This window comes from Lithobates pipiens, unplaced genomic scaffold (genome assembly GCF_037356315.1).
Source record: "Lithobates pipiens isolate NorthernLeopardFrog02 unplaced genomic scaffold, aLitPip1_a1.2 Scaffold_19, whole genome shotgun sequence".
NCBI lineage: Eukaryota > Metazoa > Chordata > Amphibia > Anura > Ranidae > Lithobates > Lithobates pipiens.
The window spans coordinates 532,343,924-532,361,467 of record NW_027507764.1 but is presented as its reverse complement, the minus strand read 5'-3'; the positions used below and the strand labels follow the sequence as shown (position 1 = coordinate 532,361,467).

Sequence of the window (17,544 nt, the reverse complement as noted above, 5' to 3'; positions counted from 1 at the left end):
GGAGCGTGACTGCCTCTGTGTCTTGGGGGATAATAGCTCAGGCTGCGAGCTCCCTCTGGCTGTGTGGGTTCCTGTAGTCCCATATGCTCAGGAGGGGTGTGGATGGTTCAGGCCTGGCAGGGATGGAAAATCCTCTGAAAAGGCTGGGGAGCTGGGATACATCCCCCTGATGCCAGGGTCTGAGGCCGTTTGCAGCAGCTGCAGATAGGCCGCAGAGCATTGGGTGTACTGCTGCCGCTGCTGTGGGAGTCCTAAGATGGCAGCCGGAGGGTCTGTTTGTGAGGCCTCAGGCAGGGGAGTGGGCTGGTACAAAGGACTCACCGCACCATAGCTCCAGAATGCCTCCCTCTTGGCTTACAAGTGATGTTGGGAGTCCGGGGGAGCCCGATGCTGTGCCGAGTCTGATGCGAGCATCTGTGAGGAGGCCCTGGTGTGCGCTGGAGAATCGGCTGGCGCCATCTTGTTCGTTCCGCCCGGCGGCACATCCGAAGGCGGGAAGTAAACCCGGAGGTCCAAGGAAGTGCCTGGCAGGGGTTGCGATGATCCCCATGGTTTCATGGAGCGGGTCGTCCTGGAGCCACCCATTAATGTAAGGCAGAATGTCCCCTAAATTGCCCGTTTGGTAAGGTGTGAGAGAGAGCTAGGAAGCTATGCTGTCATTCGGGTCGACTTCTGGTCATGCCCCCCCCCCCCATTTGACAATTTTAACGTACCCATTACTTCTATCCAAAGTCAAAGTGACACCAGAATGTATCCAAAACATCTCTAATCTTGTTCCCAGTGCACTAAAATGTGGCCTCATCATACACACTGGCTCCCCAGCTGTTGCTGTGCAAAATAAAGGCAGCTTGCAGGAAAAAAAATTTTTTTTTAGCTTTATAAATTCAGTTATTGCTGCAGCAGCTTCTAGATATGGTACAGATCTGCCACTTTACAGTTAGACTAAGGGGACCCCCCAGGCACCATATTGGAAGGAATGTTTCACTTTTAGGCTTTCACTTTAAAAATCTAAAAATTACTGCTCATTTAAAAATTATGTTTTTCACAAACTTTATTTTTTATTGATACATGTCCCCCAGAGCAGGACCCGGATCCCTATAACCATTGTATGCCTAATTACTTGCATTTAAGCCTTCACAATGGGCACTTTTGATATTTGACGTTCGGGTCCCATTGACTTTAATGGGGTTCATTATTCGGGTCCAAACTTTCACAGGGTTTGAAAGTTCTGGTCCGAACCGAAGAGGGGTCCATTCGGTCCATCCCTAGTGACAGCCTACCTTATTATCCTAAAATAATTTACAAACAAGCCCCAAACCTAAGGGATAGGCTTGTGCATAATATAGTTGAACCGCCTCCTGCTAGACCACTTATGTTTTGGGATATTGAGGGGTTTCATGGATGCGGCAGATGCTATAGTTGTGTAAGGGTCCCAAGGAATATTAGAAAATTAAAGTCCTTCATAAATCCTCGCACTAACTGTTCACATGAGATTAGGGATTTTATTTTGTGCAACACTATAGGGGTGGTTTATGTAATCAAATGCCCTTGTAACCTATTATATGTGGGCAGAACAAAGAGGGCATTGAATACAAGATTGGAAGAACATGTGAGAAACATTCATAAGGGACATTAAAAACGTTATTTATTGATTCACTTTAAGGACAAACACCAGAAAAATCCTGAGGGAATGCAGTTCTGGTGTATTGAGGCCCCTAAGCATCATCAGAGGGGCTCTAACTTTGTCAGAGAAATTAGTAAGAGGGAATCATGATTGATACCAGGGGGATTAAACATAGAATTAGATTTAAAATGTCTCCTCAGTAATTTTTGATTATGCGATAAAAAATTAGGGCCATAGAGTAAAATTCTCGGGTAATTAATAAGTCCATTTGGTTATGATTATCCCTTTAACCACGTGCCGACCGCTGCACGCCAATATACGTTGGCATAATGGCAGCGGTGGGCAAATGGGCGTACCTGTACATCCCATTTATTTGGAGGAGCTAGCATGGCCGTGCCCGCGATCGTGTCACAGAGCCGTAGAACGAGGAGGTGCCTATGTAAACAAGGCATTTTCCCGTTCTGCCTTGTGACATGACATGTGAGTTGAAGCCCACCCCACCGCACAGTTAGAATCACTCCCTAGGACACACGTAGTCCTTTGATTGCCCCCTCATGGTTAACCCCTTCCCTGCCAGTGTCATTTACACAGTAATAAGTGCATTTTTATAGCACTGATCACTGTATAAATGACAATGGTCCCAAAATAGTGTCAAAAGTGTCTGCTATGTCCGCTATAATGTGCAGTCATGCTAAAAATTGTAGATCACCGCCATTACTAATAAAAAAAATAAAAATAATAAAAATGCCATAAAACTATCCCCTATTTTGTAGATGCTATAACTTTTGCGCAAACCAATCAATATATGCTTATTGCAATTTTTTTTTTTTTTTTTTTACCAAAAATATGTAGAAGAATACATATCGTCCTGAACTGAGGAAACAATTTTTTTTTTTATATATTTTTTGGGGAGATACCGTATGTATTATACCAAAAAGTAAAAAAATATAGCTTTTTTTTCAAAATTGTCGCTCTATTTTTGTCTATAGCGCAAAAAATAAAAACCACAGAGGTGATCAAATACCACCAAAAGAAAGCTCTATTTATGAGAAAAAAAAGGACATCAATTTTGTTTGGGTGCAAACGTTGTACGACCGAGCAATTGTCAGTTAAAGCGACGCAGTGCCGAATCGCAAAAAGCACTCTGGTCAGGAAGGAGGTAAAATCTTCCGGGGCTGAAGCGGTTAAATATTATATATAAATGGGTTTTAGAGGAGCATTAATACTGATTATAACTATTGTTTTTAAGGGTGAATAAGCATAGGTCAGTTAAGCTTATTACTATGTGGGTATGAGTTTGGTGGCCCACTTATTTGGTAACATTATAAAAAATAAAAATGTATATTCATCCCGATTATCCTTATTGGATAGTAAGAGAGATTTTATATATATATATATATATATATATATATATATATATATATATATATAGTAATGTTCGGGGGGACCAGCAAGATCGCAGGACACAGGCTTTTCACACAACAAGGGGTTTATTAAACTTAAACAGCTTTACAGCAGCCCAAAAACAAAAAGGGAAAAGGTTTTTAGTCTCACCAACTTGCAAAGTCCAGAATAGCTGTCTCAATCAAACAGTACTTGATCTTTTATGGCAGGTAGCTTCTCCAGGCAGGACACTGCTGTCCACTTCTGTTGCTGCAACCCAGAACAAACACCAAACACAATCCACCATGTCCTCTACACTCCTCCACACCCATCTACCACTTCCTATCTTGTTTTTAAACACACTTCCTCTGACAGGTGAGTTAACCACTTTTGTTCCATTAAAGGGACCACAGTCCAAACAGAGGGGAAACATAGCGTCCTTCCAGAACCCAGCCACGGCGTCCTGTACATATCCCCCCCCCCCCCATGCCCCAACGCCAAGGAGGTGGAGGCAACAGTGGAGCTCAAACAATGGACTCGGGAGAGGGCATCTGCATTTTGATGCAGTCTCCCGGGCCTATGCTCCACTACAAACTTAAATTCCTGGAGTGCCAGGAACCACTGAGTAACCCTGGCATTAGTCCCTTTTCCTTGTCTCAGCCATGTTAAAGTGGCATGATCAGAAATCAACCTAAACTTCCTCCGCAAAAGGTAATATCTGAGGGATTCCAGAGCCCACTTAATGGCCAGACACTCTCGTTCAATTATGGCGTAGTTTCTCTCTGCTGGTGTTAACTTCCTGCTGAGGAAGACTATTGGGTGTTCCTCACCATGAATAACCTGTGACAACACCACTCTCAATCCTACATCGGAAGCATCAGTCTGGACAACAAACTCTTTTGAAAAATTAGGTGCTACCAGGACAGGGTGTTGGCACAGTGCCGACTTGAGCTCCAAAAAAGCCTTCTCAGCGTCTGCATTCCACTCCACCATGACCGCTTTCCGACCCTTAGTCAGATCGGTCAACGGAGCCTCCAACGTGGCAAAGTTGTGTACAAAGCTCCTGTAGTATCCCACCATGCCCAGGAATGCACGTACCTGCTTTTTTGTGAGGGGGCGGGGTCAATTCTGTATAGCCTCTATCTTGTTGACCTGAGGTTTCACTACCCCTCTACCCACGATATAACCCAGGTATTTCACCTCCTCCATTCCCAAAGCACATTTTTCAGTGTTTATTGTAAACCCCTCCTTCCAAAGAGAGTCCAGCACTGCCTGAACTTTGGGCAAATGTGATTCCCAGTCTTTGTTAAAAATTATTATATCGTCCAAGTACACTGAGGCATACTTCTGGTGAGGTCGTAAAATCCTATCCATTGCCCTCTGGAACGTGGCTGGAGCAGTTTGCAATCCAAAAGGCATCCTTTTGTACTGAAAACTCCCCTCTGGGGTAGAAAAAGCAGTTTTCTCTCTAGCGGCCTTAGTCAATGGGATTTGCCAATACCCCTTGGTAAGGTCTAATGTAGTGATATACCTGGCTGGGCCTAGTCTCTCAATAAGCTCATCTACTCGGGGCATGGGGTAGGCATCAAACCGGGAAACTTCATTACGTTTCCGGAAATCATTGCAGAATCGCAGAGTCCCGTTGGGCTTCGGTACCAACACAATCAGGCTCGACCACTCACTCTGCGATTCTTCAATAATCCCTAGGTCTAACATCTTCTTTACTTCCTCTGAAACGGCCTTCCTTTGAGCCTCTGGGATGCGGTAGGGCCGGACAAAAACTTTGACTCCTGGTTCTGTGATAATATCATGCTCTATGACACTAGTGAGCCCTGGTAAGTCTGAAAATTTTTCTTTATTTCTCTGCAAGAACTCCTTTGCCTGCTGACTTTGGGTTTTAGACAGGGTATTTGCTACTTGGACGCTCTCCACCCCAACCCGAGGCTCAAGTTTTGTACTAGCCAGGGAGGTCACTGGTTCCCTGTCTGTCCAGGGCTTTAACAAGTTTACATGATATATCTGATAGGGTTTCCTCTTGCCTGGCTGGTGGACTCTATAATTTACCTCTCCCACTTTTTCTACAACCTTGAAAGGGCCTTGCAATCTGGCCAAGAATTTACTTTCCACAGTGGGAATCAACACTGCTACTCGATCCCCCACTTGGAAGTTCCTAATTTTGGCTGCCCTATTATAGACCCGTCGTTGAGCCTCCTGGGCTTTTGGTAAATGTTCCTTAACTAGTGGCATCACAGTTCGGATCCTCTCCTGCATTTGAAAGACATATTCAAGAACACTCTTATGCTGAATTGGTTCACTTTCCCATTCTTCTTTAACAAAGTCCAGTAGTCCACGAGGTCTCCGCCCATATACCAATTCAAAGGGCGAAAACCCAGTGGAGGCCTGGGGCACTTCTCGGATAGCAAACAGGAGAGCTGGTAACAGGCAGTCCCAGTCTCTCCCATCCCTTTGTACCACTCTTGAGCATAGACTTAAGGGTCTTATTAAAACGTTCTACCAATCCATCTGTTTGGGGATGGTAGACCGATGTGCGCAGCTGTTTAATCCGGAACAGTTTGCATACATCAGCCATAACCTTCGACATAAACGGGGGGTGCCCTGGTCTGTGAGTATTTCCTTTGGAAAACCTGTCCGTGTAAACAACTGGAATAGTTCCCGGGCAATAGCCTTAGAGGAGGTATTCCGCAGGGGTAGCGCCTCAGGATATCGAATTTCATAGTCGAGGATCACCAGTATGTAAGAATGACCTCGAGCCGACTTTACCAAGGGACCCACTATATCCATGGCTATCCTATCGAATGGGACCTCAATTGTGGGCAGAGGGACCAAGGGCTCCGGAAATGGGTCGCCGGAGCGGTCAACTGACAGGTGGGACAAGAGGTACAGTATCTCCTTACCTCTGCTTTCAAGCCTGGCCAATAAAACCAGTCGGCGATCCGTGCCTCCGTCTTTTCAACTCCCAGGTGTCCCCCTAAAACATCATCATGGGCCAGGTCCAGGACCTTGCGTCTATACTGTTGGGGTACCAATAATTGTTCTACCACATTTTCTCTCACTTTAGTAACCAGATAAAGCAATTCATTACATATTGCAAAATGTGGCCACCGCTCATTAGCACCTGGCTCTTGGGGCTCCCCATTTATTACTACAACCTGTTCCCGTGCCCTGGCCAAAGTGGGGTCCTGCATCTGGGCAGTACCAAATGCCCCCTGGGGAACACCCAAATCTGGCAAGGCAGGGGTAGAGGCCACTTCCTCATCCTCTTCCCCCAGCATTACCTGAAGTGGGGAAGGTTCCCCCCTCTCAGTGTTCAGGTAGGGGTCTGTGAACCCCACATTTTGACATCCGTAACAGTATCAGCACTACTTTCATCACCATTAACCAAATCCTTGGCATTTTTATCAACTGGGTCCATATTATGATCATGCAGCATCTCATCTCATCTTACCCTCAACAACAGGAACAGAGGGACTAGTTTCTTCCCAGTCTCTGGACCTTTCAGATAGTTCTCCTTGTCCCAACAATTTTACAAATAACGGACAGTCTTGTCCTATGATAACGTCATGTACCAAGTTCTTTACCACACCCACCTCTTGAGTACCAGTGCCACATGCTGTGGAGATGGACACCGAGATGAAAAGGTACTCTCTAGTGTCCCCATGAATGCAGAAAACCCAGTAAAATGTTGCTTACCGGACCGATCTTCCCAATTACTCTAGGGTGAACCAGGGTCACCATGCTTCCAGAGTCCAGCAAAGCCCGTGCAGGGTGGTGGTTCACTTGGACTTCACACTCAAATTTCTCCTCTCCAAGGTCAAGATGTGTTGTACAGGCTTTATGGGCATAAAAAGACCCCCTTCAAAGAACCCCACATTCCATGGGCTCTTCCTGCAATGGGCAGTGGGCCCGGGTATGGCCCCAGGCATGACATCGCCAACATTGTATATCCCCTCCTCTCCAAACAGGAACAGGTCGCTGAGGGGGTAACGGGTGTGACTCTTGGCCTTCCGGGGTGTTGGTTCCAGGGCTCCTGGGGACATCCTTTCGAAGGGCGGCAGTTGGTCGGAAAGGCCGTGGCAGACTGGGCCCTTGATGCTTGGTAGGGCCAAGCAGATCCTCCACCACTGTATATCGTTCCACCATCTCGACAAGGAGGTTCACTGTTTTGGGGACTCCATGGTTGACCCACCGTTGAAGGTCGTCTGGCAGTGACCTTAAGTATCGGTCCAGCACGACCCGCTCCACAATTTGGGGACCAGACAACACTTCGGGCTGCAGCCATTTTTTTTACTAGTTGCACCAGGTCATGCATTTGAGACCGCGGTGGCCGATCTGGATGATACTTCCATTGGTGCACTCGTTGGGCCCGGACAGCTGTAGTCACCCCCAACCGAGCCAGTATTTCTGCCTTTAATTTTTGATAATCTTTAGCGTCTTCTGGTGGTAGGTCAAAATAGGCTTTTTGAGGATCTCCGGTGAGGAAAGGAGCAATTAAGCCGGCCCACTGGTCCTGGGGCCACCCTTCTCTCTCTGCCGTCCTCTCAAGTTTAGTCAGAAATGCCTCTACATCATCATTCAGGGACAATTTCTGCAGAAAATGGCTTGCCTTTACGGTCACCTGGTTGCCAGGGGCAACAGCCACTTGTTCACGGCCCTGAGAAAGCTGTTGCACTGCTTCTTTTAAGGCAGCCACCTGAGAATGCATAAGCCCTTGTTGGGTCGCTTGCTGGGCTGCTAACTGGGCCACCAACAGGCGAGTATTTTCTTGCTGCAGAGCCAGCGCCTCGTTGTGGTGCATTTTTTGTACCTCCAGCTGGGTTGCTAAGCACTGATTAGCTTCCTCATGGTGAGTCTGCACTTGCATATTAGCCAAGGACAGCTGTTTATTTAGCTCCTCCATTGTTTCAGCTTTCAACAGTTGTGCAGCTTTAACCCAGGACATAAATTCACTGTACTGTCCCTTTAAATGTCAGTTTAAATCCAATGCAAAAAAAAAAAAAAATGGCAAGAAAAACGCCTGTTACTTTGTCCTGCCCGCATTCGAGCACCACTTGTAATGTTCGGGGGGACCAGCAAGATCGCAGGACACAGGCTTTTCACACAACAAGGGGTTTATTAAACTTAAACAGCTTTACAGCAGCCCAAAAGCAAAAGGAAAAGGTTTTTAGTCTCACCGACTTGCAAAGTCCAGAATAGCTGTCTCAATCAAACAGTACTTGATTTTTTATGGCAGGTAGCTTCCCCTGCCAGGAGGCTTCCAGGCAGGACACTGCTGTCCACTTCTGTTGCTGCAACCCAGAACAAACACCAAACACCATCCACCATGTCCTCTACACTCCTCCACACCCATCTACCACTTCCTGTCTTGTTTTTAAACACGCTTCCTCTGACAGATGAGTTAACCACTTTTGTTCCATTAAAGGGACCACAGTCCAAACAGAGAGGAAACATAGCGTCCTTCCAGGACCCAGCCACGGCGTCCTGTACAATATATATATATATATATATATATATATATATATATATATATATATATATTCTATTAGTTTTATGTATGTCTGGATAGTATGCATTTGTTGCCATATGCCTACGGATGTAAGTGTATAGTTATGCATATTTCTTTGAGGCCTATAGATCCCCAGGGATATGTCTCAAGATGTATGCATAATATTATGAGGATGTACACACACAGGTTAGGTTTTAATTAGATTTTAGGGTATTGTCATTTTTCCCAGTTAAGTAATATAGTTATTTTTTAGTACTTGTTATAATGAATTTATTGTATTTAGGAACCTATATGAATTTATGTAGAGTTATCATACATATATAATATATGTGGCTTTAATTCTGGGATGGGATTGTATGTTCTCTCTACTTCTAAGTCCAGAAATTAAGTGCCATTATCATTATTAATATTATTTTTCGGATTAGGTTCAGTGTCAGCCAAATAAATGCTCCATGTTGCTGGTCATGTTTGTTTATTATTCGTATAAGGACTTTATATCAATTTTGAACTGATCCTGTGTGATCAGACTGTCACGGACTTACAGTATCTTACAAAAGTGAGTACACCCCTCACACTTTTGTAAATATTTTATTATATCTTTTCATGTGACAACACTGAAGAAATTACACTTTGCTACAATGTAAAGTAGTGAGTGTACAGCTTATATAACAGTGTAAATTTGCTGTCCCCTCAAAATAACTCAACACACAGCCATTAATGTCTAAACCACTGGCAACAAAAGTGGGCCCAATTAACAATTTTCCCTCCCTGGTGCCATGTGACTCGTTAGTGTTACAAGGTCTCAGGTGTGAATGGGGAGCAGGTGTGTTAAATTTGTTGTTATCGCTCTCACTCTCTCATACTGGTCACTGGACGTTCAACATGACACCTCATGGCAAATAACTCTCTGAGGATCTGAAAAAAAAGAATTGTTGCTCTACATAAACATGGCCTAGGCTATAAGAAGATTGACAAGACCTTGAAACTGAGTTGCAGCACAGTGGCCAAGACCATACAGCGGTTTAACAGAACAGGTTCCACTCAAAATAGGCCTTGCCATGGTCGACCAAAGAAGTTGAGTGCACGTGCTCAGCGTCATATCCAGAGGTTGTCTTTTGCTGCCAGCATTGTTGCAGAGGTTGAAGGGGTGGGCGGTTAGCCTGTCGGTGTTCAGACCACACACTGCATCAAATTTGTCTGCATGTCTGTCATCCCAGAAGGAAGCCTCTTCTAAAGATGATGCACAAGAAAGCCTGCAAACAGTTTGCTGAAGACAAGCAGACTAAGGACATGGATTACTGGAACCATGTCCTATGGTCTGATGAGACCAAGATAAACTTATATGGTTCAGATGGTGTGAAGCGTGTGGGGAAGCAACCAGGTGAGGAGTACAAAGACAAGTGTGTCTTGCCTACAGTAAAGCATAGTGGTCGGAGTGTCATGGTCTGGGGCTGCATGAGTGCTACCGGCACTGGGGAGCTACAATTCAGTGAGGGAACCATGAATGCCAACACAGACTGTGACATACTGAAGCAGAGCATGATACCCTCCCTTCAGAGACAGGGCTGCAGGGCAATATTCCAACATGATAACAGCCCTAAACACACCTCCAGGACTACCACTAAAGAAACTGAGGGTAAAGGTAATGGGCTGGCCAAGCATGTCTCCAGACCTAAACCCTATTGAGCATCTGTGGGGCATCCTCAAACGGAAGGTGGAGGAGCGCAAGGTCACCAGCTCTGTGATGTCATCATGGAGGAGTGGAGGAGGACTCTAGTGGCAACCTGTGAAGCTCTGCCCAAGAGGGTTAAGGTAGTGCTGGAAAATAATGGTGGCCACACAAAATATTGAAACTTTGGGCCCAATTTGGACATTTTCACTTAAGGGGTTTAGACATTAATGGCTGTATGTTGAGTTATTTTGAGGGGACAACACATTTACACTGTTATACAAGCTGTGCATTCACCACTTTACATTGTAGCAAAGTGTAATTTCTTCAGTGTTGTCACATGAAAAGATATAATAAAATATTTACAAAAATGTGAGAGGTGTACTCACATTTGGCAGATACTGTATATACACTAGAGCACTTTTTGATCACTTTTGTGTCACTATATAAGTTATAAATATATACATCTTCTAAGGATGTGTATGTTTATTCACCATTTATGAAGTGAGAATTTGTATGGTGACACCAGTCACTTGTATATCACTACAGCATTATTTTGTTTGACATTAGTTTGTCATTTTATACTGACTGCAGTTTTAGCAGACCATTTGGGAGGTAGCGCAGCACATGATTTATTATTACAGAGACACTAGTTTCTGGTTGTTTCTGGTAAGTGCAACTTCTGCAGGTGGCAATAAACCCAGTTTGTGATTATCAAAATCAGAGCTGTTGTCCAATGAGCACAGAGAAAAGGATTTTATAGTACAACAAAGTCCTACCACTCCAGGTCACTGTTAACACTTATTTCCACATTATCTTACTCACTCTGCTGTGCTGAATGCCAGTTGAAAGTTCTGTCTTCTATTCTTGGGGTCAAGAGAGTCATAGTCAAATGCATCAGGAAAGAAGGCCAATATAAGAGCGCAGAATGCAATGCCATTGCTCCAACTGCTAGAAAAATTCTGAATATCTACTCCCTGAAAATGAGAAGGAAAAACAAGACTATGAGGAACCAAAAACAGACAATAAAGCATTTCGTTTTTTTAAAGGTCCTACTATATTAAAATATTAAAATGTTTAAAAATTTGTCTTTGTAACCACTGTTAAAGCACCTTTTTTTAATGTCTGAAATAAGTTTATAATTATCATCTATCCAAGGTATATTCCATATTATATACAGGTATGTCTATTTTGTTTTTGAGTCTAATTTTATTTTATTAGGAAGTTATTTATTTTAGAATAATGCTACATCTTTCTAAAATAAGACTGTCTGCTTTGCCACCTTTGTTTTGACAAAATAAGGAAAATAATGGCTGGGTCTAGCAAAGAGGGGCACACACCTGAAATTTTGAGCTAGCTGCACACCCAGTAGCCATATTTGGAAAAACAAAAGAAAAATTCCCCATGGGGTTTTTAAGCAGCAGCAGAAGGACCAATTACTTGTTGAAAATTATTGGGTTTATTAGCCAATCCACTTCTGAAGTTCCATTATGATACAACAGAATTTTTAATAGTTATTTATTTAAATATATGAGCTCTGGTATACATAGTGCAAAAAGTATATATAAGGAAACATATACATTGTGTCACAAAACATTTGTACAATAAATATAGAATTGTCTGAAAATATGATCCCTACAATATAACTCCTTGCCGCTGAGCGTACGCAGATGTGCGTACTCGGCTTCCGGGGGTTATACCGGGATGATGCCCGCACCTGCAGGCATCATCCCAGTACTGATTTTTAGAGCGGGCGATTGGCTTTCCAGCCATAACAACCGATGTGGCTAAAAGCCGCTCGGCTATTATGCCAGAGGAGCGGGAGGGGGCGTACCCCTCCCGCCGCTTCCCGCCACTCTTACCGGGGCTCCCGTTCAATCGGGTGCACCGATCGCACATCCGATGCCTCTGGCAGCTAGGGAGGGACTGGAATGAATAAATAATAAAAATAAATTTAAAGCGCCCCCCGTCCCTGCGAGCTCGCGCAACAAAGAAAACGCATACGGAAGTCGCGCCCACATATGTAAACGGTGTTCAAATCACACATGTGAGATATCGCCATGATCGTGAGAGCGAGAGCAATAATTCTAGCACTAGACCTCCTCTGTAACTCTAACCTGGTAACCGGAATTTTTTTTTAAAGCGTCACCTATTGAGATTTTTAGGTACCGTAGTTTGTCGCCATTCCATGAGTGCATGCAATTATAAAGTGTGACATGTTTGGTATCTATTTACTTGGCGTAACATTATCTTTGACATTATGCAAAAAAATTGGGCTAATTTTACTGTTTCGTTTTTTTAGAATTCATGAAAATGTCCCTTTTCCCAAAAAGTTGCGTTTAAAACACTGCTGACATAAAATATTGAAACAATCGCCGTTTTATTCTCTAGAGTCTCTTCTAAATATATATATATATATATATATATATATATATATATATATATATATATATATATATATATATATATATATAATGTTTGGGGGTTCCAGGTAATTTTCTAGCAAAAAATATGGATTTTAACTTGTAAACACCAAGTGTCAAAAATTGGCGTAGTCATGAAAGGGATAAACATAACCTTTGACATTAAATACCCCTATGCATTTTGACCTTTGGGAATTAATAGTTTTCCTCAGGGGGTTTCAGAAAATATCTGTAATAATATCAAAGAACAAACAGTGTTTTACTGTATATTTAATAAAATGGATTCATGGATTATAAATATACTTAGATGATTTTGATATATTTATATGCTAGTAATTTCTCACACTCACGTTACATTAGCACTGAGTATTCATTTTTTCTTTCACATTCAGTTTCACTTTTATTCACTTTCACTTTTATCTTTTTTTAATTATTATTTTTTTATCACAAAATATATATTTCATTCATTCATTCACTAATAATTAAAAATCAAAAAATCCAAATGTTTTATTAATCTCTACAGCACTTCACAATCACTTTTTTATCATCATAGATCATCACACTCATATATCACTAATATTTATTTTGGGATAAGCATTCATTTATTAATTGTTTATTCATTGAATTTTATTTATGCATTTCCTTTTTTAATGTAAATTTTTATTATTAATTTATCTACAATTATATTAATAACATTTTATCAATGTATTACAATTAATAACCACAATCGTACATGGTAGTTGGTATAATAAGTAAACTAAATCATAGTTAAAAATATATTAAAAAAAATTATAAATTATTTTTAATCACTTCTTATAAAGTAGCTCTTGTTTTCTATTCCTTTCCAGTCTGGCAATACATTCATGTGTATGTGGGTACACACATATGTAGACATGTATGTGCATGTATGTATGTGTGTGTGTGTAAGCACACAAGTGTGTATATAAACCAATATTCAATATACAACCCAAAACATGCAATACATGCATGTGTAAGTGAGTACACACCTATGCAGACATGTATATGCAAACATGTATATGTGTGTGCAAGTACACATGTATGTATACAAACCAATATGCAAAATATTTTTGAATGGAATATATAAAAATTTTATGCAGCATTTAACAAGGATATACATATATATAAAAAATTATTTTATAAAACCAAAAAAATCTTTTATGATTGTTCTTAGGTGCCTCTACCCTCAGACTGTCCCCCCACTATGGCGGCTCTCATAAATTGCTATCCCCTGTAAACCTGTGACATCTTTGGGTGTTGGTCCCCCCAGGGCGAACACAGGTGTAGTGGGCCCAGGATTACCTGCGGGGAAGAAGCTTGAGTTCTCTTTTTAGGAAGTCTCTGGTTTAAGTGGAATTGACTCAGTAGATTGGGTAACTATAAAATATATTTTTTCTTTGTTCATTTGCTAGTGTCAGGCAATTCAATATGGATTTTATTAAATATATAACTCTGTTCTTTGATATTATTACAGAAATTTTCTGAAACCCCCTGAGAAAGAGTATTAATTCCCAAAGGTCGAAATGCATAGGGGTATTTAATGTCAAAAGTTATGTTATTTACATTCTAAGGATCATATTTTCAGACAATTCTATATTTATTGTACAAATGTTTTGTGACACAGTGTATATGTTTCCTTTTATCTACTTTTCGCACTATGTATACCAGAGCTCATGTTTTTAAATAAATATTAAAAATGTTGTTGTACAATGGAACTTCAGAAGTGGATTGGCTAATAAACCCAATAATTTTCAACAAGTAATTGGTCCTTCTGTTGCTGCTTTAAACCCCCATGGGGAATTTTTCTTTTGTTTTTCCAATAATGGCTGGGTCTAAGGAATATGGGGGGGGGGGGGGGGGCAGAGGTCAGGAGTGCATAATGCACAGAGAGCACCGGTTACGAATGTGCAACACTAATGCAGCGTACAGACGATCGGACATTCCGACAGCAAAATCCTGGATTTATTTCCGACGGATGTTGGCTCAAATTTGTCTTGCATACACATGGTCGCACATATGTTGTCAGAAATGCTGAACGTCAAGAACGCAGTGACGTATAACACATACGACAAGCTGAGAAAAATTAAGTTCAATGCTAGTGCGGCTCTTCTGCTTGATTCTGAGCATGCGTGTAATTTTGTACGTCAGAATAGTGTACACACACGATTGGAATTTCCGACAATGGATTTTATTGTTGGAAAATTTGAGAACCAGCTCTCAATTTTTTTTGTCGGTATTTCCGACAAAAAATGTCCGATGGAGCCTACACACGGTCAGAATTTCCGACAACAAGCTCACATCGAACATTTGTTGTCGGAAATTCCAATCGTGTGTACGTGGCATTAGAGTGCAAAAGTCAGGAATAAGTAATGAAAAGTACAAAAAGAGCAGTGTGAATCCCAAGCAAAAATTCCCCTCTCCTTCCAAAATACCCCTTCACTCCACATGATTAAACCACCTTTCGCTCAAATTCCACCTTCCCTCCATTGTACTTGCTGGACCTTGACACTGCATTGCATCTGCTGGCGAGTTCCCTGGGTCACAGTTACATAGTTAGTCAGGTTGTAAAAAGACACAAGTCCATCTATTTCACCCAATATAAACAAATAAATTGAATAAAAAAATAGAAAGTCACCATATACAGAATATTTACACGCAAAAAAAATAAAATAAAAAAAAAACCTATAAAGCACCTATAAATGTTAATATCCAGTTAATGTGTTGCTCATTTAGGAATGCATCCAGCTCTTTTTTTAAATCAATCTACTGAGCTAGGGAAAACGAATTCTTGACTTGAGGGAGCCCATTTTCACAGCTCTTACTGTGAAGAAGCCTTTCTGAATGTGAAGGTTATATCTTTTTTCCCTCCAGATATAAAGGTCCTTTGTTATGACCTTAAGGCTAGGTTCACACCATAGCGATGCGGGAACGCCGCGAATCCGCAGCGTTTTCCCCCATCGCATGCCTCCCGCCGGCAGTTCACACGGCCCTATGCGGACTGCTGGGAGTGTCAATGAAATCCTAATGACACCCCCAGACCAGTCCGCATATCGCAGTGCGATCTGCAAACTCGGACAGGAATCGGATCGCATGGTGTGAACACCCATGCGATCCGATTCTGCTGCGGTCCAAAAAAAGGGTCCTGTGCGAGTTTGCGGCGGGTGCAATGCGAATTCAGCCATACTATCTGTATGGCTGAACTCGCATCGCACAGACAGATCGGATGTGATTTGCACTGCAGTGCGGTGCGAATCACATCCGGATCTCTCACCCGCAGCGGTGTGAACCCAGCCTAAAGTAAAATATCTACACTACTTTCACTATATGGAGCATTTTCTGTATGTACTTATGCATGGTCAGCATAATCCCCCCTTAACTGCCTTTTCTCAAGAGAGAATAAATTCAGTTCTGCTAATATTTCCTCAAAACTGAGATCCTCCATGTCTCTTATTTGACTGCCCTTCTTTGCAATTTCTCCGGCTCCCCAATATCCTTTTTGTGAACTGGTGCCCAAAACTGAACTGCTTATGGCAGATGAGGTCTCACCAATGCTATTTACAGGGCCAAAATTACACTTCTCTCTGGAGTCATTACATCTTTAAATAAAAGAAAGTATTTTACTTGCTTTAACCGTTTCCCATCCAGTCACTGCATATAAATGTCAGGGTGGGACAAGCATCGATCTGGGGCATACCCAGATATACCCACTGGACACAGTAAATCACTGATCAGAGTGCCAAGTGGGGCTGCTCCACCCTGCTGCTCATGTAAAGTGAACAGCTTGTAGAACAATGTAAATTTGCTGTCTCCTCAAAATAACTCAACACACAGCCATTAATGTCTAAACCGCTGGCAACAAAAGTGAGTACACCCCTAAGTGAAAATGTCCAAATTGGGCCCAATTAGCCATTTTCCCTCTCCGGTGTCATGTGACTCATTAGTGTTACAAGGTCTCAAGTGTGAATGGGAAGCAGGTGTGTTAAATGTGGTGTTATCACTCTCACTCTCTCATACTGGTCACTGAAAGTTCAACATGGCACCTCATGGCAAATAACTCTCTGAGGATCTGAAAAAAATAATTGTTACTCTACATAAAGATGGCCTAGGCTGTAAGAAACTGAGCTGCAGCATTTTGGCCAAGACCATACAGCGGTTTAACAGGACAGGTTCCACTCATAAAAGGCCTCCCCATGGTTGACCAAAGAAGTTGAGTGCACATGATCAGCGTCATATCCAGAGGTTGTCTTTGGAAAATATATGTATGAGTGCTGCCAACATTACTGCAGAGGTTGAATGGGTGGGGGGAGGTCAGCCTTTCAGTGCTCAAACCATACGTCCGCACACTGCATCAAATTGATCTGCATGGTCGTCACCCCAGAAGGAAGCCTCTTCTAAAGATGATGCACAAGAAAGCCCACAAACAGTTTTCTGAAGACAAACAGACTAAGGACATGGATTATTGTAACCATGTCCTGTGGTCTGAAGAAACCAAGATAAACTTACTTGGTTCAGATGGTGTCAAGGGTGTGTGGCGGCAATCAGGTGAGGAGTACAAAGACAAGTGTGTCTTGTCTACAGTCAAGCATGGTGGTGGGAGTGTCATGGTCTGGGTAGAGATGAGCTTCGTGTTGGAGTCGAACCCATGTTCGACTCGAACATCATCTGTTTGTCCATTCGGCGAATTCTGAACATTATGGGCCGTTCGTGGAAATTTGAGTGGCGCGTCACAGCCCATAATTCACGGCGGCATCGCAGTGCATTGCTGGCTGATGATTGGCAAAGCATGCACTATGACCCGCATGCTTGGCCAATCACAGCACCATCTGTCTAGCGAGCTGTAATTGGCCAAAGCCAGGGTGGCTTTGGCCAATTATGGCTCAGGGGGCTTAGTACACACCCCACA

The 17,544-nt window shown here is 42.5% G+C and overlaps 1 protein-coding gene across 4 annotated transcripts in view; it reads right to left on the bottom strand.

Annotated features, from left to right (window-relative positions):
* Positions 1 to 17,544, bottom strand: part of SMTNL1 (smoothelin like 1) — a 482,219-nt gene that overhangs the window by 348,009 nt on the left and 116,666 nt on the right. For all 4 annotated transcript variants that reach the window (XR_013277705.1, XM_077493208.1, XM_077493209.1 and 1 more), the window contains one exon: positions 11,026 to 11,177. Coding sequence is in view for 3 of the 4 variants with exons in the window: in XM_077493208.1 (XP_077349334.1) it covers positions 11,026 to 11,177 (152 nt within the window). In the remaining variant the exon portion in view is untranslated. The remainder of the gene's footprint in view (positions 1 to 11,025; positions 11,178 to 17,544) is intronic.